Source organism: Helianthus annuus, chromosome 17 (genome assembly GCF_002127325.2).
Source record: "Helianthus annuus cultivar XRQ/B chromosome 17, HanXRQr2.0-SUNRISE, whole genome shotgun sequence".
NCBI classification, from domain to species: Eukaryota; Viridiplantae; Streptophyta; class Magnoliopsida; order Asterales; family Asteraceae; genus Helianthus; species Helianthus annuus.
Window position 1 is genome coordinate 106,457,913 of NC_035449.2, and position 24,399 is coordinate 106,482,311.

A 24,399-nucleotide genomic window follows, 5' to 3' on the forward strand; every position below is an offset into this window, starting at 1 on the left:
TTGGAAGCTTCAGTTACTTTAATTCCCGTACCACCTTGAGCATTGTCATCGTCATTATCAGAACCATGACTGCTAGCTGAAAAGACTTTCTCATCATCGTCATCTTCCTCGTCATCACCCTCTTCTTCATCACCCTCTTCATCGTTATCCTCCTCATCATCTTCCTCATCGTCATCAGCAGCAAGATCTTCTAGAGTTACAGGTTCTTCAAAAATTGCTGATACGGAAGATATAGGAACTGGATTTTCAATGACTAAGGATGGAACAATTGATCTCTCAACAGCTGCCACACTACTTTCAGCACCCTTTCCCTTATCTTTCATCTGTTCATCAATCTCGGCTTGACGTTTTGCCCTAAGCTCTTCAACTTATATCTCTTCAAATCTTTGTTCAATTGACGTTCCAAGCATATTCTCCACTACTTTATTCAACATGTAGAACTCATGCTCTTTAAATGCTTTTGCAGCCTCAAGCTCTTTGTTTTTCATCTCGAAATACTTGTTCTACTCATCTCTGCGAGCCTTTTCTTCTTCCAACTCTGCCACTCGCACTTTCAGAAAATCAATCTCAGACTGATCTGTATCAACCTTCTTTAACAATGCCTTGTTGTCAGACTCTAATTTCTTCACGCGCATTTCGAGAATCTTTTCACGTTCAGCAACTTTCTTGCTTTCTGCTGTAACTACTTTGTTTTCATTCAACACGTCAACCATCTTCTTTTCTAACTTCTTTACTTGTCCATCGTTTGCAAATCAAAAATCTCCAAAATCTCCAATATCTTCAAGATTATCCGGAGGAATGTGAAGACCTTTGTGGCCAGAAGAACCAGGAGTTAGTTGAATTTGAGTGAGTGGTGGAGTTTGAAATATTTCTTGGGAAGTGAATATGGTTTGTTGTGGTGGTGGTGAGAGATGTAATGGTGAAAGATGTAGTGGTGATGGTTGTCTGGGTGGTGTTGGTTGTTTTGGAGGTGAAGATTGTTTTGGAAATGAAGGTTGTTGTGGAGGTGTTGGTTGTCGTGGAGGTGTTTGATGTGGTGGTGATTGTATTGGTGTAGGTTCAGGTGGTGGAGTTGATGGTTTACTGGGTTCTTTGGTTGGTTTCTGTCACACCCCCAAAATCCACATGCGGAGTACAACCGCTTGGAGGCGTGACTAACCAGGATCTTAACCACCAATCACGTTGAACATCATAAGTATATTTAAATAAACTTTCATTTATTAACAATAGTGTACAATATTTCCCAGTTTACAGCGGAAGCATATTCAACTCATTAAGTGTTTGTAAAATCACATGTAAGCTCTTTGTCTTGTGTTGCGTTTCTCTGTGTCCCGACCCATGACCACTCCAGCTTCCCAGACAGCAAGTTCCTTTGACATGCACCTAAAGGCCTGCAAGGCATGTAACAACAAGTCAACAACAATGTTGAGCGAGTTCACAGTTGGGTGTACGTTTTAAGTGTTTTACGAAAACGTAGTTTGTCTTTAGCTGGCTCACTTGCCGTGGGGGTTTCCCATGTAGAAAATATGTTTAACCAGCTAATCTTATTTCCCAAAACGTATCCATAGATGGTGGGGGTTTCCCATAGTTAAAAACATGATTAATCCGTTTACCCTGTTTCCCAAACCTTTTTATGATATTTAGTGGGGGCTTCCCATGTGTGTATGTTCTATTAGTAGGGGCTTCCCATGTTTGCATATACACTAGACTATTCGTAACCATAAGTGTTCCTCTTAACCCGAGAACAGTAGTACGTACAAGCTTTACGTAGGTTTTACGTAAGTGTCCTTCTTTACCCGAGGACAGTGGTACGCGTGGGGTTTACGTAGGTTTTACGTAAGTGTCCTTCCTGACTCCGGAAGACAGTAGCATGTGTGAGTTTACGTAGGTTTTACGTAAGTGTCCTTCCTGACTCCGGAAGACAGTAGTATGTACTTGTTTACGTAGTTTTTACGTAAGTGTCCTGCTTAACCCGAGGACCATGGTAGATAGTCTAGTAACCGTGTAAGTACGAGAAATTGTTCAATCCCATCATTCAACCCATTCCCTTTCCCCGGGAATCCCATGCCTTGGTAAAGAGTGTGAACTCACCTTGGTTTGCTCGGTATGTTATTGCTTCTAGTGTTAATTAATGGTTAGGTCCGTTACACACGACCTAAGGTACATTGCACATAAACTCGATGTAAGTGTTTACATTCAATTAGGGTTTACAATTCCTTGATGTCCAACAACTGTGATTCGTGTGATAATTGTGTATAGAATGACATGGCACAGATTGTTCATACATACAGTATCATCCAGTAACATACAGTATCATATAGTCACATACAGTAGCATACAGTAGCATGTTATTCCTCATACAGGGTTTTGAACTTGGCACCATAAATAACTCGGATCCCCAGTGTTAACATCAGTCTCTAACACTGGTGTTTACAAGTAAACTCGGATCATACATCACTTTGTAAAGTTCGGACTATATAAATATCATGTGAAATTCGGACCACCATCAAAACATAAAACTCAGAACAAGCCATCAAGCATAAAAGTCGGGCCTTATGTGTAACACAAAAAATTTCGGACAAACACAACATTGCAAAAGGTCGGACCCTACTTAACATTACAAAATTCGGACTACACCATTCACAATCAAATTCGGACTAACATCAATCAAAGAAATTCGGACAAGCATTGCCTTTAAAACTCGGACCATACTATCTTGTATAAAGTTCGGACCCTATAATACTTCACAAAGTCGGACCATTTAAATCAGTCCAAAAGTCGGACCACATATGGTCATAAAAGTCGGACCATGAGTATTCATTCAGAACTTCGGACCTTCATATTCATTCACAAAGTCGGACTCTTATATCATATCAACAATTCGGACCTTATTATCATTTCAAGAGTTCGGATCTTATTAAGGAGAAAGTTTACGTTGAATACGAATGGTGTCCTCATAGATGTGCTTATTGTAAAATTTTTGGTCATGATGATAATACTTGTCCGAAACAGATCAGACAGGTCACAAAAGCTCCTGGCAAAGTTCAACAAACTCAACAAGTGTCTAAGAATAAAGAGGCTCCAAAGAAACCGATGATCGACAAGGATGGGTTTATGGATGTTGATTCTAAAAAAGCGGCCAAAAGAACAGGATTCCCTATGTCTAAACCGAAGCAAAAATTTGAATACCGTCCTATCTCCTCTAAAGCTAGCGGAAGTAGTAGCAAATCTGATCCAAGGGCTAGCTCGTCTAATCCTTTTGATGTGTTTAATGATTCCAAGTTAGCTAATGAGGCTGAACGGGTGGGAAATAGAGATGATCCTTATGGTTCGGATGACGACGAAGTCGAGGAAATTTATAATGAAACCGATGAGTTTCTGGTTAGTGGGACTTTAAAACCTGATAATCCACAAGGGGCAAGCACTCCTTCTCCGAATGTTATCAATGGTTAGCATTGCTTCATGGAATATTAGGGGGTTGAACCGCCCTCTGAAACAAACGGAGGTTCGTCAGGCAGTCAAGGATTATAGTTTGAGCTTATGTGCTATCTTAGAATCGCATGTTGATGTCAGCAAGCTTGGTCACATTTGTAAATCGATTTTTCGCTCATGGGATTGGACGTCTAATGGTGCTCGGTGTAAAAAAGGTACAAGGATTATTATTGGGTGGAACCCAGCTGTTTTTGATGTCATGGTATTATCTCAGACGGATCAGGTTATTCACCTACAACTTTTTTTCAAGCTGGATAAGAAAATGATCTTTTGCTCGATTGTTTATGCCGCTAATTATCATGTTACTCGAAGGGAATTATGGCATCATTTGGCTCTACATAAAGTGTTTGTCGGGAATAATCCCTGGGTTGTTTTGGGTGATTTCAATTCTGCTTTAAATCTAGAAGATAAGTCGATGGGCTCCTCGACCGTGTCTGCTAGTATGAAAGAGTTTCAAGATTGTGTAAATAAGATTGAGATGTTCGATATCAAAAGGTCAGGTTTGCATTATACTTGGAATCAAAAGCCTAAGAAAGGGATTGGGTTGCTTAAGAAGATTGATAGAGTGCTGGGGAACACGCAATTTGTCACCCAATGCCCGAGTGCAGTTGCTATCTTTCAGCCGTATCGGCTTTCAGATCATTGTCCTTGTGTCCTATCTATTCCTGATGCTGGTATCCTGAAGCCGCGGTCTTTTAAATTTGCTAACTTTTTGGTTTACAAACCAGAATTTATGGAGATTGTGAAGAGGGTTTGGGAGACGAGAATTCAAGGTGTTCATCAGTTTTGTGTTGCTAAAAGGCTTCGACTTCTAAAGACTCCTCTCAGGGCGCTTTTATTTAAGCAGGGTAATTTACATAAAAAAAGTGGAAAGCCTTCGTGATAAGCTAGATAATCTGCAGAAACTAATTGACAAGGAGCCGAATGATGAAAGTTTACGGACTCAAGAGGCTACTAGTACTAGTGAACTTCAAGAAGCTATGTTGGATGAGGAACGCTTTCTGAAACAAAAATCTAAAGTCGATTGGTTGAGGGCTGGGGATAATAATACGGCTTTCTTTCACTCTTCGGTTAAATGTAAGAATCACCATAGCCGTATTGATGTTATTAGAGATTCGGGAGGTGTCGTTTTTGAAGGTGATAAAGTGCAACATGCCTTTGTGGATCATTATGAGAAATTTTTGGGCTGCAATGGAGATACGTCGACCAGTCCGGCTCCGGACCTTTTCACCCAAATATTGGATCCTCAGATTGCTACTCATATGGTCAGACAAGTGACTGAAGATGAAGTCAAAAAGGCTATGTTCTCTATTGGTATTAATAAAGCGCCAGGTCCGGATGGTTTCACAGCGGCGTTTTTCAAGAGTGCTTGGCCTATTGTCGGGAATGATGTTTCTAAGGCTATTATTGATTTTTTTGACACCGGTCATTTGCTCAAAGAGTTGAATCATACCCTTATTGTGCTTGTGCCTAAGGTTCCTTCACCATCCGTTGTTACGGATTATAGGCCGATTGCTTGTTGTAATGTCATTTACAAGTGCATAAGCAAGATCATTGCGGATAGACTGAAGGGGGTTCTAGCTAATATTGTTAGTATAAACCAGTCCGCTTTTGTTCCTGGCAGGAAGATTTCTGATAACATCTTGTTAACCCAAGAGCTGATGCACAATTACCATAGGAATGTCGGCCCTCCAAGATGTGCTTTTAAAATTGATATCCAAAAGGCCTATGATACGGTTGATTGGAAATTTCTCAAAAATATCCTCCTTGGTTTTGGGTTCAATGATTTGATGGTGAACTGGATCATGGTATGTGTCTCTACTACATCGTATTCTGTGTGTATCAATGGCAATGTGCATGGGTATTTCAAAGGTAATCGTGGCCTTCGTCAGGGTGATCCTCTCTCCCCGTATTTGTTTACTCTTGTTATGGAAGTTTTAACGGCCATTTTGCACCATTCGTTAAGGATTGATTCATCCTTCAAGTTCCATAATAAATGTGAAAAGCACCAAATTATCAACCTCTGTTTTGCAGACGATCTATTTCTCTTTGCTAGAGGGGAGATTGCTTCGGCTAGGTACCTTATGAACTCTATTTCTAAATTTGCGAAGATGTCGGGTCTCCTCCCTAATAATCAGAAAAGCACTGTCTTCTTTTGTAATGTTCCAAGTTATATTAAAAGTGCTATCCTGAGTATCATGCCTTTTAAGGAGGGTTCTTTGCCTGTGCGGTATCTTGGTGTCCCACTTATCTCGTCGGGTTTGTTATATAGAGACTGTAATGTCCTGTTGGAGAAATTAGACAAAAGAATCATGCATTGGAGAAATAAGCTTCTCTCTTTCGCAGGTAGAGTGCAGCTAATTGTCTCTGTGTTATCGTCTATGCATATTTTCTGGTCATCTGTGTTTATGCTTCCGAGTAGAGTTGTTCTCGAGTTGGAGGCAAAGATGAGAAATTTTTTGTGGTCGCAAGATATGGTATTCCAGAAAGGCAAAGCTAAAGTTTCTTGGAAAGCAGTTTGCCTTCCTAAATATGAAGGGGGGTTGGGTATTCGGCGTATCGGTGATGTAAACAAAGCCCTTATGGCTAATCACATTTGCAGTATTCTTAAGAGGAGGAAGTCTTTGTGGGTGGATTGGGTTCATGTTTACAGGTTAAAAGGTAAGAGCTTTTGGATTGCCAAAATGCCCTCTTCGTGTAGCTACTCGTGGCGTAAGATTCTTAATCTTCGTCCGGTTTTGAGGGATTTCTTTTGGATTGATATTGGCAATGGGGCCTTGGCTTCGGCTTGGTTCGACCGTTGGAGTGACATTGGGCCGCTTGGGGAATTTATATCGCCAAGAGTTATTTCTAATGCTGGGTTCCGGTTAGAGGATTCGGTTTCTGACATTCAGGCCAACGGTCAGTGGAAGTGGCCGGTTGCTTGGAGGGATCTCTTTCCTGTTCTAATTCAGCTAGATCATGTCAATATCCGGCCGAATAATCCTGATAGAGTTATGTGGCGTGATGGTAATAACACAAGTGTTTTCTCGTCTTCGGAGGCTTGGAATTCGGTTCGTTTCAAAGGTACAGAAATAGATTGGTGCACTATTGTCTGGTTTAACCAATGTATCCCGAGGCATGCTTTTTTGATGTGGCTGATTATGAGAGGTAAACTTCTCACGCAGGATAAGATTCTTAAGTGGGATATCTCTCGTAGAAAGACGATGAATATGATGTGTTGTCTGCTTTGCTATGCTAATCATGACTCTCATAGCCATTTGTTCTTCGAATGTGAATTTTCCACGAAAGTTTGGTATATCGTGAGGCAAAAAGTGGGCATGAGTACGGTTCAACCTAAGTGGGAGGATATCATCAATTGGCTTCGTGATCGGTCCAAATCAAAGTTAGCATCTGATTATGTTGCGAAGCTGCTGGTGGCGGCATGTGCTTATGTTATTTGGCAGGAGCGTAATTTCAGGATATTCAAGAATCGGATGCGTCCTCCAGAGACTGTTAGTGAAAATATCATTAGTTTGGTTAGATACAAGCTAATGGGTGCGAGATTGAAGACAACGGAAAATGTGCGAAGACTTTGGAGGGAGTGGGAGATTCATGGCAACGACATTGTAGATGATGGTGGCTGAGTAATTTTGTGTCTTTTTACATTGGTTTGGTCTAGATTGTAGTCTAGTGGGTCGGTTTCAGTTTAATTTGTATTTCTTGGTTGATTTCTTTGTTTCTACTTTCATGGGGCATGTCCCATGATTGAACTAGTGTACACTCCCTACACTACTTGGTTTTTATTGGTTGTGAATATATAGAATCACCGGGGTAACCCTTTACCCAAAAAAAGTCGGACCATGTAATTGCCAAAAAGTCGGACAAGATCATCACAAAGTCGGACAAGGCTATGGAATTCGGACCCCATGTGTTAAATCAAAGAGTTCGGACCATGTTTACACAACACAAAAGTCGGACTATTCATAACATAGGAAACTCGGACCATATGATTCTATAATATTCGGACCATTACATAAGCAAAACTCGGACCATTCATTATAACAAAAGTTCGGACTTTTACAAGCATAATAAAGTTTGGATCATACAATCATCATGTGAATGTTCAAGTGCAATGTAACTGTTACGTTTTTACGATCAAGAACCCTAATTTCATATTCGCAGTGCAGTAATCAAATCCACAATCAAACATTCTATCATAACAGTCATCTTAACATTCAGCAAGTGATTTCACAACTAATCATAACCATTTCACAATACTCAGAATTGATCAATAAACACAGAACCATTACATGTAGAACTAGGGTTTTTGCATGAATCAAACAATCACTGATTAACAACAAATAACCATTAAAAAATTACCTTGGATTGATTCTAGATAAAGAGAGCAATCAAGAGTGATGATTGAGAGCTTGCCAATGATGAAGAAGATGATTGTAGAGAGGATTGGAGGATGTGAAAGTACGTATGTTGATTTTTGTGAGATGATTAGTGAAGGAGGTTAGGGTTAAGGGTGATTAAGGTTTCACTAACTACTCTACTCACCCCTAAGTATCATCTTTTACATAAAACACCCATCACAATATAATTTATAGTTTCATCACCAAGTTCATGTATTTGTCAACACTTAACACATAACCATGCACAATCACAATACACTTTATTGAACCAAAACGTATACAGTTACAAAGCAAACCAATTGTGCAAGTAAGCAACTAAACAGACAATGAACGTGCAATAAATGCGAAAGTGGAATCTCGGAAACTCGAGTTGTCACAGTTTCTTCTTCAACACAATCTTCGTCTTTGTAATCTTCGTAGTAACTTTCTTGATTTTCGGAGATACAATCCTTTTCTTTGCACCTGCTTTCTTTTTGCCGCTTGAAGGTGATTATGATTCAGAAACATGCTCTGGAGATGGAACGTATGCAGTATCATCTTTCTCCTGTCTCTTCCTTTTCCTTAACTGCTTTTCTTTCTCTGTAGCTTCTTGAATTCTTCTTAGACATTCATTCTCATCTATTTCCTCATCTGAAGAACTCGAAGAGCTTGTTGTACTTTTATGACATCATCACCTTCAACGTCATCAAGAACCTTCTCTTTCTCAGCTTCCACATTAACTGCTTGCTCAGACACTAAATCATCAACATTAAGCATCACTTGATCAATATCAGCATACGGATCTTCCTCCGCAGTAACCACCGGCTCTTCAACCTCCGGCTCATCAATCAATAACGTCTTAGCCAGTTTCTTTTGTTTCTTCTTCGGCTGCGATGAAGACCCCTCACCCTCCTATGATTTAGGGGTAACTTTTTTGCCTCTCCTCCTCGTTTCTTTGACAAACCAATCATTTCGGGTGGTTTTGAACTCCTCAAGAGTTTTTAGCTCATCAGCATAGGCTGCTTCCTTCATTTCTTCTTCATTTCTCCAGTTTTGATGATCAACTGGATCAGGATCAACGTAGTTCACATCTTTGATATATCCGAAGAATTCAGCTACTACTTTTGGTTCTGGATGGTTTGGGTGATATCTAGCAAGCTGTTTGAGAGAATCATTGCTCATGTGTGACTGAACTAACAAATCATTCTTTAAATCCCGTCCAATCTCTGGATATGCATGATCGATCAGCATCTGCACAAATCTTGGATAAGTCCAAGTTTGACTCTTTGTAGTAATATTCTTGGCCATATAATGAAAGATAATATGCGAGAAATTATATTTCTTGTTCAGAACTAACGCAGTAACCATGTTCATCTAATAATCGCGCATTGTATCGTACCCTCCTTTGGTATGACTAAGTGACATCAATATACAATGAATAATAAACTTGTAGGGTTTCTGGAATTTTGAATTCAAATAATTTCCAACATTCAATGCACCCACAAATCCCATCCTGAGCATACAACCCTTGACCATCCGTTCTGGAAACTTTGTTGGCGGTTCTGCATCGTCCGGAAAATTCACAACCTCACGAATGAGTGCCTCAGTAACAACAATTTCCTTCTTTTCATTATGCACCTTCACAATTGAATGAATTGCTTTGTTTGCCTCATCATACTTTGAATGCTTCCAGAATCGTTTAATATGTGACTTGTACAATGGACGTTGATCAGTCAAAGCCTTTTGAATTGGTATTCGACCCATGAACTCCAAAATACTGCTGAATTTGGCCAATTCTGTATTTTTCTTCACATCAAGGTCACAACAACTGTTGTGAAGAGGATCAAAAATCACACTTGAACCCTACAAGCAACACAACATACAATGAGTCCACACTTAGAAAATTCAGTATAAAAAACAATTACAAGTGAAAACACATGTAATGACAAAACATTACAAGCGAAATCACCCTAATTGATTTGGAGCGAAATCACATAACACTCAGAAGCGAAATCAGGTTGACACTTAGAAGCGGAATCAGCTAATGCAAATTGGAGCAGAATCACATTAACACACTTAGAAGCGAAATCACAAAAATTACTCTAGGAGCGGAATCAGGAAAGTGACATAGGAGGGAATCACCACCTCAGTTTTGGGGCGGAATTAACATTCATTTGCACTTTCAGGCGAAATCAAAATCAATCTTTTAAAAAACTATCAGATCATTAAATTGAAATGGTTAACATGTTAATCTGTTCAATCCGACAATAGGGTTATGTTTTGATTTCAATTTTGACCTCTGAAACATCCTAGATCTAAGTCTGCAACACCCATACATCGTCAAACATGAAATTTGTTCAGATCTGTAACGATTAACACACAAATACATGAGCTACTCCCTAAACCAACAACATATGATTCATTTCATGTTCAGATTTAACAGTTAAACCCCTAAAACTAAGTTTTGTTCATCATCAAATGCCGACAGTTCAAATAACAGATATCGAACAAATTGAAACTCAAATCTACCTTGCCCACGATTGTAGTTGAGTTAACCAACTAAAATCACAAGATCTAACAAAATTTGGGCAGCAATTCGTTTAGAAAAACGAAGATTTGGGGTTTCGCTCTAATCACCTGAGAGAGAAACTGTTGGGGCGGAATCAGGAAAGTGGTGTAGGAGCGGAATCAACTGCCCTTTTATAGGTGGTTTGATTCCGCTCGAAATGGTTTATGTTACTTTCGGGCGGAATCAACAATAAAGCTACGAGCGGAATCAGCTTTGAAAGCAGCTAGGAGCAAAATCAGTTTTAAGTGCAATTAGGAGCGAAATCAGCTTTTAGTGTGTTTAGGAGGGAAATCAGAAATATTATTCTCAAACTTTTAACATTTTAATCTTTTCTGATTGTTCACCGACACACCCAGTTAACCAAGTCCAAGTTAATGACCTTGGTCAACTGTTTGGCCTACCAAGTCCAAGTTAATGACCTTGGTTAGCCAGATTATGAAGTACGCTGACATTTTGATCTGAAAATAGTTCAAATTAATGAACTTTCGAACATTTTGAACCTTCAAACACATTTTCAAACAATCAAACATGTACCAATCACAGTTTAGCATCTCCTGCTTACCCAACCCTCATTAAACAGACATGATCTGCACAAAGCTTTGATCGTCTGATTCCCAACATCGGTTGTCGAAAATAAGATGAAAAATTAAAAAAAAAATTATTTTTAACAGAATAAACTGAAATATGTACACACAATCTTTTTGTGAGCGTGTTAGGGGATCATATCAGCTGCCGACAAGACACAAGCACCGTTAGGCTACTATTTCATACCAAGCCTTAAACAATTCGCGTAGATTGCCGATATACTGATCCTCTTAAATTTTCACAGAACGTTCAATCTGTCCGGGATACGAAATTAATGTTTTAAGACTTAAACCTCCACATGTGTCCCACCTCAATATATACTCCCGTATCCAGATCCCAATATTCAGTCTTACAGGTGAGTATACCTAGATGATATCTGTAATGGGGTGAATTGCGAGGGCCGTGAGAGCTCAGGTCGATACTTCCGTATACGCAGAGAAATGACGGCTTCGACTTTTCGGTGGGTCCCCTTTGGGGATCTTCTTTACAACAACACATGATTATCGTTTTGCAATGTTTAAACATTTTTTATGCTGAGGGTAGGCTTTACAAGTAAAGCATATGCGTAAGGTATTATCCGGGGACTAGGTCAGTATATCCATACAGCAGAAGTCCCGGGATAATACCCCAGATATCACTAAGCATAAAGACCTAGTATCTCAGAATAAGGGACCTTTCAAACGAGATTTCGGGGGTTACCCATATATCCTGGAGGTGTTCCCCACGTAAAAGCAAGTAAATTTTAGGTTTATATCCCAAACTGATCTACTGATTTTGCAAAAACCTATCGGCACATCTTTAGCGAGACTGCTTAATTGCATTTTAAACGTTACATTTCTTTAGCGTACTGTGTCCGTCTAGCTGATGTACTATCATTTCCCCAATTATACACAAACTCTTTTTCAAGTTTTCTAATGTTTTTGGATTTTTGTATTTTATCATGTTTTTGGATTTTTCTGCGAATTTCTCCCCCTAAAACGAAAAACATATTTTTGTGTTTTTGTTTTTATCGAAAAGCAGAAAAACAAACTATACAGAAAATTGACAACACGACATGGTTCACATCTGATCGCCGCCCTCCTCGGCTTCACATTCTACTACCCTCCTAGATCGCAGATTTTTCATCCCGTTCAATTTTAAAAGATAGTAAAATCTCTTTTTGTCAAAGGGTTTTGTATAAAAATCAGCTTTCTGATAATCGGTGTGTATGTGCTCAATCCAGATTAACTTCTTCTCGTGATAATCACGGATGAAGTGGTGACGGATTTCGATATGTTTCGTTTTTGAATGGTGAACCAGGTTTTTAGTGATGTTTATAGCTGCTTCGTTGTCCACATATATCAGCGTATCCAAGAATTGCAAACCGAAGTCGCGCATTTGCTGTTGGATCCAAAGGATCTGTGAGCAACAGCTGGAGGCTGAAACGTATTCAGCCTCACACGTAGAAAGCGCCACTGCGGTTTGTTTCTTGCACTGCCAGGTAACGAGTCGAGTTCTGAAGAACTGACACCCAGCAGTGGTGGACTTTGCATTCTGCTTGCAGCTTCCAAAATCAGAATCAGCGAAACCTGATAGGGAGAAGTCACCCGAGCGAGGATACCACAAGCCAATGCTTAGGCAGCCTTTCAAATACCGTAAGATACGTTTGATAATCGTCAGGTGTGACTCCTTTGGGCTCGACTGATATCTGGCACAGAGACATGTCGGGTACATGATGTCTGGACGGGAGGCAGTGAGATACATCAGAGATCCAATGATTGACCGGTACAGTGTCTCGTCCACTTTCACTCCACTTTCGTCTGGACAAATCCCATGGTTCTGTGCCAGGGGGGTTGCTGCAGGACTGCAATCAGTCATGTCGAACTTGTCAAGCACGTCCTTTACGTATTTCGTTTGGTGAATGAAGATTCCATCGGGCATCTGCTCCACCTGCAGCCCGAGGAAGAACTTCATCTCCCCCATCGAACTCATCTCAAACTTTTTCTTCATCACTTTCTCAAACTCTTTACAAAGATCATCGTTGGTGGAACCGAAAATGATATTGTCAACATAAATCTGTACGATCAACAAATGTCCTGCCACTTCCTTTGTGAACAACGTGCTATCTACTGTCCCTCTGATGAACCCGTTGGCCAACAAATATTGGGAAAGCGTCTCGTACCAGGCTCTCGGGGCCTGGTGTAGTCCGTAGAGCGCCTTGTCCAATAGATAGACCTTGTTTTTGTTGAGTGGATCTGTGAACCCCGTTGGTTGCCCCACATACACCTCTTCTTTGATTTTTCCGTAAAGGAAGGCAGATTTGACGTCCAGCTGGTACACTTTAAATTCTTTCCATGACGCAAACGCCAGGAAGATCCGAATTGCCTCGAGTCAAGCAACCGGTGTGTAAACTTCATTGTAGTCGATGCCTTCATGCTGACTAAAGCCTTGTACCACTAGTCGTGCTTTGTTTCTCACCACAACTCCTCTGTCACCCCTTTTGCACTTAAAAACCCACTTTGTTTTGATTAACTTTTGATTCTGTGGCAGATCAACTAGTCTCCAGACACCCAGCTTTTCAAACTGTAGTAGCTCTTCCTGCATTGCATTTACCCAGCTATCTTCAGTCAACACCTCTTTGTAAGTTCTAGGCTCGATCTGCGAAATAAAACACTTTAATGAGAATTCTTCTTGCAAATGAGCAACAGAAGAATAAAAACATGTAAGGGCTCGATTGATTTGATCTCGGGTTTTGACACCACTTTGCAGGTCACCAATTATTTGCTCTGACGAATGGTAAGACAAAGTCCGAGGCATCATGGTGTCAGGCACATTCACTTCTGATTGCAAGTTCGATATATCAAGATCAACGGTTTGATCCTCAGCTTCCGTCGAAGTATCATTTGGTTCCTCGTCAAAGGTCGGAGCGGGTTCCACCTCTGGGTCGTCAGAATCATCAAATGTTGGAGCTGGTTCCTCTGGTGGTTCGTGAGCTGCTCCACTCGGTCCTGCTTCATCATTGTGAGTACCCTCGGTGGGTGGAGGAACCACTAGCGGTCTAGGCACTTGCTCTTATGACATATATTGCTGGTACTGGTACAGAAGTGCTAGTTCCTCGTCACTAGGCTGAACCGGTAGTTGAAACGACTCCCAGAGCTTATCATAATCGAACAGGAATCTTTGTCTGGGAAGTTGTGGAGATGGAGTGTGTTTCTGACAATCCACATGCTGAACTTGTATCACTTTCCCCAGGCACAGTACGAACACCCTCTTCAACGGGCTTGCGTAACCTACAAAGAAACCCTCATTTGATTTAGCGCCAAATTTTCCATTCTCATCAATAAACGTACACGGAGACCCAAATGGCTCCAGAAATTCAAGATTCGGCTTATATCGGTGCAGCAGCTCAAAGCATGTCTTTTTGTACTTTTTGACGGTGAGTACGCGATTCAGAGTATAACATGCTGCTGATACTGCTTCGCTCCAGAAGAAGATCGGTAGTTTGGAATCAGCTAACATTGTTCGAGCTGTCTCTATTGGAGTCCGATTCTTTTGTTCAGCAATGCCGTTCTGTTGTGGTGTGTACGGCGCACTGAATTCATGAAGAATTCCCTTCTCATTGCAAAACTCATACATTTTAGTTTTTTTGAATTTCGTTCCGTTGTCACTACGAATTCTTCAGATCAGCAGCTTATACACCGTTTCCATCTTCTTGAACAACACAATCAACGACTCAAAAGTTTGATCTTTTCTTTCTAAGCACACACGAGAATCTTGTAAAGTCATCATTCACCACCAAGCAGTACAAATCTCCACTGATGCTCTTTACATTGACAGGCCCGAAGAGATCCATGTGTAATCTCTCAAGAGGTAACCTGATCGAATTAAGTATCTTCGGTGGGTGTGACTTCCGAGTCTGCTTCCCTCTTATACAAGCTACACAATCATTAGACAAGTGAAAATTCTTTAAGTTTACACCTTCAACCAAATCATTGTGTACAAGAAAATTCATTTTACGAACATGTATGTGGCCTATCTTTCGATGCCACATAATTGTTTCTTTTTCTGTTGCTTTTGATTTTGACACAAAACATTGTTTTTGATGAGTTGTTGGCGTTGCGACGCTCATATCAAGAATATATAGATCGTTCTCCCGTGGAGCGCGCAACAACACCATCTCATCAGGGATTTTAAACCCTGGTTCTAAAATCACACACTCGTTCTTTGTGAAATGTACACTGAAAGATTTATAACATATTTGCGAAATGCTAAGTAAATTGTTTTCCAACTCTACGATATAGTTCACTTTCTCGAATGAGATGACACCATTCGTCAACGTTCCCTGTCCAACAATTCTCCCGCCTTGATTTCCTGCGAAGCCCACATAACTTCCATTTATTGATTTGACGTTGTAAAGAAGAGCTAGCGTCCCTGTCATGTGTCTCGATGCACCACTGTCCATGATCCACTTCGAATGGATAGACCTGGGCAGCCCCTGCAAACATCAAATCAACTTATTCAAACAATGACGCCCATGACTTTTTGACCTCAGAAACAGTGCCAAACACTACATCACACTTCTCATCATTCTTAGGAAAGTTAAATGTGACATTAGGAACATCATCTTTCATAACTGGTTTTACTTTGTTGTTAATCGGGGGAACTCAGCAAGAAATTTATCAAGTTCATTTTCAAACTCGACAACATCATCTTTTAAAAACTTTGTTTCATTTTTTAAAGCATTTTCCATCTTTTTGACCTCGACAGAGGGTTTCGACTTCGCAACCCATGATTGGTTTTCAAACATTTTTGTTTTAGGATAAATTTTGAAGTCTTGTGACACTTGGAAGATTCACCAATCTCGAAGGTCGATTTTGGCTTATCCGCGGACTTCAAAGATTCTCCTCTTTTTAGAATGCGAATCGGAGAAACCATTGGTTTTTTACCTTTTGTATCAATTGATGATTTTGGTCGAGGTTTTTGAACAATTTGTTTTTGAACAGTTGGTTTTTGAACAGTTTGTTTTTGAACAATTGGTTTTTGAACAGGTTTTTCAAACACTTTCTTGCATTGCTTTGTGTAACACCCCGAAAATATAAAACTTTATATTAGAATTATAAAGTTTAAATAAATGAGAATTTATCAATTAGAAATTTGTAACTTAGTTAACTAACAAGTCTAAAATTTAACTTACATTGTGGTTAAAGCAACAAAAGTTATGTTGGGTAAGTAGAGGGACTAATAATGTCAAAACTTGAATTTTATTTACTAAATTAGTAAAACAAATCAAACCCCTCATTTGAGAGAGCCTGATCGACCAAGAACACCCCAGGGCGACACCCACACTTTTCAAACCTTAGTTCACAAGAAAAACTGTAAATTGAAGGCCTAAATCAAGCAATAATCGAAATCTGAACATGGAATCCTGATCACCTCGTCAAGGGGATCATAAGGTATGTTGAATTAGGTCATTTTCATTCGATTCAAAGTTCATGTATGTGATCAAAATCGAATGTAGAGCTTGATTATGTGTAGTAAACATGAAATTGGAAGTAATGTAAGGTTTAGGGACAAACCCTAGACGATTTCTTGTTAAATTCTTGCATGATAATTGTATAGACCAAAATCACCATAGTGGGTGATTAGTATGTTAGTAGAACTTGATGAACACTAGGATTAAAACTCTTGTTCTAGTGTAAACTGAAATTATGAGGAAAACTCTAAGTTGTTGATGTTAACATATAGACATATAGTCAAATTGAAGTTAATTTGGGTGATAAACTCGAGTCATGAACTTGGTTTAGATCATGTAAAAAAATCTGACCCGTTAGGTGTTTGACAAAATGCCTAAAAGAGGGTTAAAATGTTAAAAGTTGGGCAGAACGCAGATTTGAACATGTTAAGAAATAATGCGCTAAAGCTTATGAAAGAGTTCTAATTTTTGTTATAAATTGAACTCTCTAGGCAAGGAATCCGGGACGTCAAGTGGACACGCCGGAAGTGATACCCGCGGAAAAGGTGTGCTTTAAAGGTACGTGGCTTAAGTCCCGTTAAATTATGTGTTAATGTTTAGTTTTGTTGTGAGAATGATGTTATAGTGTAATGAATACGTTTGATGCGTCGTTAAAGCGGCGAAGCACACTCGACCATCAAACGGGTCAAAGTAAAAACTTGGAACTTAGTTTGGCTAGTCAATCAAGTGATGGTTTTCACTAAATAGCCAAACGGGTCAAAATGATGCTTTTAAAAAGAATCACGAGAGTAGAGACTTGAAAGTCTCATACTTCGTTAAATGATGGATTGTACTATACTAATGGTTTGGTTATATAAATCTAAGTCCAAGAACCCAGGAACTTGGGTCGAATAATAGAAGTTGAATAAAAAGAGGTTGCTTGAAATGGAATACTTGAATTCCGATGAAACAAGTAACTAGTTCCAATAGAACGCGAAGCCATAGAATGGCACAAATGTACAAAATTTATGAGCCCGAGAATTTGGGTAATTATGTCCGAAAAGTTTTAAGAGTTGAAAAATGGTGCTATGTACTTACAATAACGGGTTGGATAATTGAAATAAGGAAATTAGGGACCGACTATCGATATCTCGGTTTCCGTAATGTGAAACTTACATGGATAGATCCGTAATTTTATTACGGACCCATAGGAAAAAGAATCGGTTAAAACGGACTAGTGAGTGAAAAGTTATGCCCCTTTAAAGTTAGAATTTTTACAATTTTCGGAGCTGGGCTGAAATGCAGGTTTTAAACTTGCACCTGCTAGAAAAGATGTTCCCCCACTCCACGCGGAGGAATACATGAATACCCCCGCGACACGCGGAAGCCGTCGCGAGTCGCGACGGATTTGATGTCTTCTGCCGCGACACGCGGGAGGATCAAAAATCAAAATTTTTATTTTCTTTTATTGATTTGATGTTGGAACATGTTTACTCGTATTATGTCAATGCCAAAACTAATGTTATTAGTGGTTTTGACTTTAGGTGACTATGGTGGGCTTCCGGATGGCGGTCAAGCAATGTAGAAGAACCGAACACGTATTTTGAAGCTTCCGCGTTAACTTAACTTTGTTTTAGACAATGATTTTGGTGTAAATGAATTGACAACCATGTCCTAAGGTTTTAAACTAGTCGATGGTGACTAGTATAAGTTACTTTAAACTTTCGTTTTGTACTTACATGATCATGTTTGGTATTTTGGATTGAAAACCTTTTGTAAATTGGAAATTTTAGTATAAACTCATGAAATATATTAAGTAATCTCATTATTAAAAGTAAGGGTGTTACAAGTTGGTAATCAGAGCCTCAGGTTGACAACAAAGTGTTCGGTTCAAGCTCGATCGACCGTCCGGTAAGAATTAACTTATTATGATAACAAATTATGTCTTATGTAAGAATGAGAAAGAAATTGAAGTGCATGGGAAGAGTGTGCTAACACACTCAAACCCGGGAAGTGCACCAAATTTGAACGGTTAAAGCAAGTTGAGAACTTGACTAAACTGAAACAAAAGGAAGCAATGTTATAAATGAAATGTTTAACGTTTAAATGTAAACATTTCAGTTTTAAAGATGACGGATAAAGGAAATGACGAAGCGGTGCCAAGAGTCACCGAGAAAATGAGAGAAGTGGCTGCTGAAGAGGTAGGAAAAGCAATCGAGAACAGTTTATCGGGTTTCATCGATAAAATCCAAAACACGGTGTTATCAGTGGTAGATGAAAGAATTAAGAAATTGGAGGATAATGCCAATTTAGCTAAAGAGAAGTTGGGAGAGCGTAAGGGTTGCTCGTATAAGGAATTTATGGCATGTAAACCGCCACTCTACCACGGAGAAGTGGATCCGATAGTGTGCCAAAGATGGTTGAGTGATATTGAAGGGGTGTTTGAGAGAACCCACTGTGATACAAGTTACTTCGTAGCTTATGGCACGGGTCAGCTGAGAGGTCAAGCAAAAGACTGGTGGGATAACAAGAAAAAGGAAATTGGAAGCGAAGAGGCGAAGGCGATGACATGGGACAAGTTTAAGGTACCATTCCTTAAACATCACAGTCCCAAAGCTGTTATCAATCGGATCAAAGAAGAATTTATCCAGCTTAGACAGAAGGGCGAATCTATTGACAAGATCACGGGAACCTTTCTCGACAAACTAAGGTTTTGTGATGAATTGGTGACAACCAAAGAGCAAAAGGTGTATTACTATTATAATATGCTAAGTGCGGAGTATCGGGAGTTCATGACTCCCTCAAAATACGAAACCCTCACCGAAATCATCAATGCCGCTCGAGAAAGAGAAATAGAGTTAAAGAAACAAATTAAAAGGGGTGAAAGAAGGGCACAAGAGGTTAATCCAAGCCCTACGAAAAAGGCACGCACGACAGACTCATCGAAGAAGCAAGAAGGAAAGAGCGGTATGCCAAGTTGTAAAGTGTGTGGAAAAGGGCACAAGGGTGAGTGCCGGTTTAAGGACAAGTCGTGTCCTATTTGTGGGAAGACAGGGCACACGGCTGTGTTGTGCCCGAGGAAAGTGTCGGTGTGCTACAAATGTTATCAGTCGGGTCACAAGAAATCTGAGTGCCCGGAGTTGGTCGGAAAGAAGGATGACAAGAGTGCGCACACTAAGGCACCAAAAGCAAAAGCAAGATCTTTCCAGTTAACAGCAGTGGAGGCAAAAACGGAGCCCGATGTGGTCTCAGGTATATTTTCCATAAATTCAATTCCTGCACATGTGTTATTTGATACGGGTGCGAATAAATCCTTTATTTCACATGGACTTATTCGACATCCTTCTTTTGTACTAACGAAATTACCTATGCCATTAGAGGTAGAAATAGGTGATAACAAAAACTTCCTTGTGTGTGATATATGTCGAGATTGCAAGATAAGTATAGATGATGAGGAATATCCAATAGATCTAATTCCTATGTCCATGGGAGAATTCCAAGTAGTGGTCGAGATGGATTGGCTATCCCGACATCATGCGAAAGTCATGTGTTTCCGCAAGGAGATAAAATTAACATCTCCAAGTGGGAAATCGGTTATCATACGAGGCGAGAAAGAGGGTAAACCTGTTATGTGCTCAATGATGAAAGCTTATAAGCTCATGAGGCACGGTTGTAGGGCATTCGTGATATATGCAAACGAACCAGACAAGGGATCACTAAGGATTGAAGATGTACCGGTGGTACGTGAATATGCCGACGTGTTTCCAGAAGACCTACCGGGAATACCGCCAGAACGGGAGGTAGAGTTCGGAATCGAATTGATTCCGGGCGCGAAACCCGTGGCCAAGGCGCCGTACCGGCTCGCACCCTCAGAGTTGCAAGAATTAATGTCTCAAATTCAAGATCTCCTCGACAAAGGGTTTATTCGCCCGAGTGTGTCTCCGTGGGGTGCACCAGTGCTGTTTGTGAAGAAAAAGGATGGAAGTATGCGTATGTGTATCGATTACCGGGAGTTGAACAAACTCACGATGAAAAATCGATATCCACTCCCAAGGATTGACGACTTATTTGACCAATTGCAAGGCGCAAGTTGGTTCTCCAAGATCGACCTTAGATCGGGGTATCATCAGTTGAGAGTCAGGGAGGAAGATATACCGAAGACGGCTTTCCATACGCGGTACGGACACTACGAATTCCTTGTGATGTCCTTCGGGTTAACAAATGCGCCCGCAGCCTTCATGGATCTCATGAACCGGGTTTGCAAGTCTATGCTAGATAAGTCGGTGATAGTATTTATCGACGACATTCTAATATACTCAAAGGATGAAGCGGAACATGCAAGACATTTGCGTAAAGTATTGGAGACACTCAGAAAAGAAAAATTGTACGCAAAGTTCTCGAAATGTGCCTTTTGGTTACGAGAGGTGCAATTTCTCGGACACGTCGTTAATGCAAACGGGGTGTTAGTAGACCCGTCGAAAATAGAAGCTGTGGCGAGATGGAGTCCACCGAAGAATCCTTCGGAAATCAGAAGCTTTTTGGGGCTTGCGGGTTATTACCGGAGATTCATACAAGATTTCTCCAAAATTGCTATGCCATTAACCAAACTAACCCGCAAGGAAGAAAAGTTTATTTGGGGCGAGGACCAAGAAAGGGCGTTTCAAACACTTAAGGAAAAACTGACTCAAGCACCGGTATTGTCATTACCGGATGGAACGGGTGATATGGTAGTTTACTCGGATGCCTCGCAATCGGGGCTCGGCTGTGTTTTGATGCAACGAGGCAAGGTTATAGCCTATGCCTCAAGACAGCTGAAGACTCATGAAAAGAGATATCCTACGCATGACCTTGAGCTAGCGGCAGTGGTGTTTGCTTTGAAAATATGGAGACATTATTTGTATGGGGTAAGGTGCACTATCTTTACCGACCACAAAAGCTTAAAGTATTTCTTCGATCAGAAGGAATTAAATATGAGGCAGAGGCGGTGGTTAGAGACTGTCAAGGACTTCGATTGTGATATACATTACCACCCCGGAAAGGCTAATGTGGTGGCGGACGCGTTGAGTCGAAAGACAGATTATGCGCCTATTCGAGTCCGATCGATGCAACTAATTGTGACATCGGGATTGCTTGACCAAATCTGAAAATCTCAAATCGAAGCAATAAAGGAGGAGAATGTGAAAAAGGAAAGAATAGTAGGGCAACTAAAAGACTTGGAGGATGGTAACCAAGGATTGAAAACTCGATTTGGGAGAATTTGGGTCCAGAATACATGTGGAGTCAAGGCACTTCTACTTGACGAGGCCCATAAATCTCGTTATTCGATACATCCGGGGGCGACCAAGATGTATAACGATTTGAAGCAAAATTATTGGTGGCCCGGGATTAAGAGAGATATTGTAAAATATGTAGAGAAGTGTTTGACTTGTTTACAAGTCAAAGCAGAGCATCAGAAACCATACGGTAAGTTGCAACCTTTAGACATTCCAGTTTGGAAGTGGGAACAAATTACAATGGACTTGTTGACCAAACTACCTAAAACCAGCCGTGGTTTTGATGCTATATGGGTAATCGTGGATAGATTAACAAAGAGTGCTCACTTCCTTCCGATCCGTGAGACTTATACGTCTGAAAAGATGTCCGAAGTGTACACAAATGAAATCGTGGCGCGTCACGGGGTACCGATATCCATTGTGTCCGACAGAGATACGCGGTTTACTTCGGATTTTTGGCGTGGTTTCCAAGAGCAAATGGGAACCAAACTGTTCATTAGCACTGCTTACCATCCCCAAACGGATGGGCAAAGTGAGAGAACAATACAAACGTTGGAAGATATGTTGCGTGCTTGCATTATCGACTTTGGGGGCAGTTGGGATGTCCATCTACCCTTGGTCGAATTCTCATATAACAACAGCTATCACGCGAGTATTAAAATGGCCCCATACGAGATGTTATATGGTAGAAAGTGCCGAACCCCAGTTTGTTGGGGAGAAGTTGGTCCGCGAGGGCTAGCTCAGACTGATATAATCCGAGCTACGAATTGTAAAATCGACTTGATCCGCACTCACTTAAAGGCAGCTCAGGATCGACAAAAACCGTATGCGGATAAACGTACGAGGCCAATAGAATTTCAAGTGGGTGATAAGGTAATGTTGAAAGTATCGCCGTGGAAGGGGATAATTCGGTTCAGAAAAAGAGGAAAATTGAGCCCAAGATTTATTGGGCCATTTGAAATCGTGGAAAGGGTTGGTAAGGTAGCATACCGTCTCAAGCTGCCTTAGGAGTTGAGTGGAATACATAGCACATTCCACGTGTCACATCTTCGAAAATGTTTAGCGGACGAAACTACTCGTATCCACTATGATGATATTGAGGTGGATAACAGTCTTAACTATGTAGTGAAGCCAATTGCAATTCTAGATCGTAAAGTGAAGAGTTTGAGAAACAAAAAGATTAACCAAGTGAAGGTTAAGTGGGAACACAGGAAGGGTGCGGATACTACATGGGAATCCGAAGAAGAAATGCAACGACAATACCCTTCATTATTTGGTACGTAATCCGGTTTCGGGGCCGAAACCCTTTTTAAGGGGGGTGGACTTGTAACACCCGAAAATATAAAACTTTATATTAGAATTATAAAGTTTAAATAAATGAGAATTTATCAATTAGAAATTTGTAACTTAGTTAACTAACAAGTCTAAAATTTAACTTACATTGTGGTTAAAGCAACAAAAGTTATGTTGGATAAGTAGAGGGACTAATAATGTCAAAACTTGAATTTTATTTACTAAATTAGTAAAACAAATCAAACCCCTCATTTGAGAGAGGCCTGATCGACCAAGAACACCCCAGGGTGACACCCACACTTTTCAAACCCTAGTTCACAAGAAAAACTGTAAATTAAAGGCCTAAATCAAGCAATAATCAAAATCTGAACACGGAATCGTGATCACCTCGTCAAGGGGATCATAAGGTATGTTGAATTAGGTCATTTTCATTCGATTCAAAGTTCATGTATGTGATCAAAATCGAATGTAGAGCTTGATTATGTGTAGTAAACATGAAATTGGAAGTAATGTAAGGTTTAGGGTCAAACCCTAGACGATTTCTTGTCAAATTCTTGCATGATAATTGTATAGATCAAAATCACCATAGTGGGTGATTAGTATGTTAGTAGAACTTGATGAACACTAGGATTAAAACTCTTGTTCTAGTGTAAACTGAAATTATGAGGAAAACTCTAAGTTGTTGATGTTAACATATAGACATGTAGTCAAATTGAAGTTAATTTGGGTGATAAACTCGAGTCATGAACTTGGTTTAGATCATGTAAAAAAAATCTGACCCGTTAGGTGTTTGATAAAATGCCTAAAAGAGGGTTAAAATGTTAAAGTTGGGCAGAACGCAGATTTGAACATGTTAAGAAATAATGCGTTAAAGCTTATGAAAGAGTTCTAATTTTTGTTATAAATTGAACTCTCTAGGCAAGGAATCCGGGACGTCAAGTGGACACGCCGGAAGTGATACCCGCGGAAAAGGTGTGCTTTAAAGGTACGTGGCTTAAGTCCCGTTAAATTATGTGTTAATGTTTAGTTTTTTGTGAGAATGATGTTGTAGTGTAATGAATACGTTTGATGCGTCGTTAAAGCGGCGAAGCACACTCGACCATCAAACGGGTCAAAGTAAAAACTTGGAACTTAGTTTGGCTAGTCAATCAAGTGATGGTTTTCACTAAATAGCCAAACGGGTCAAAATGATGCTTTTAAAAAGAATCACGAGAGTAGAGACTTGAAAGTCTCATACTTCGTTAAATGATGGATTGTACTATACTAATGGTTTGGTTATATAAATCTAAGTCCAAGAACCCGGGAACTTGGGTCGAATAATAGAAGTTGAATAAAAAGAGGTTGCTTGAAATGGAATACTTGAATTCCGATGAAACA

At 40.1% G+C, this 24,399-nt stretch overlaps 1 protein-coding gene across 1 annotated transcript; it reads left to right on the forward strand.

The window, feature by feature from the left end:
- Window positions 1-916: 916 nt before the first annotated feature.
- LOC110924764 lies at window positions 917-7,118 on the forward strand. Its single transcript, XM_022168756.1, has 4 exons — window positions 917-1,045; window positions 3,013-3,448; window positions 3,555-4,340; window positions 4,384-7,118. The coding sequence occupies exons 1-4, from the start codon at window positions 917-919 to the stop codon at window positions 7,116-7,118; spliced, it is 4,086 nt and encodes a 1,361-aa protein (XP_022024448.1).
- The last annotated feature ends 17,281 nt before the right edge of the window (window positions 7,119-24,399 follow it).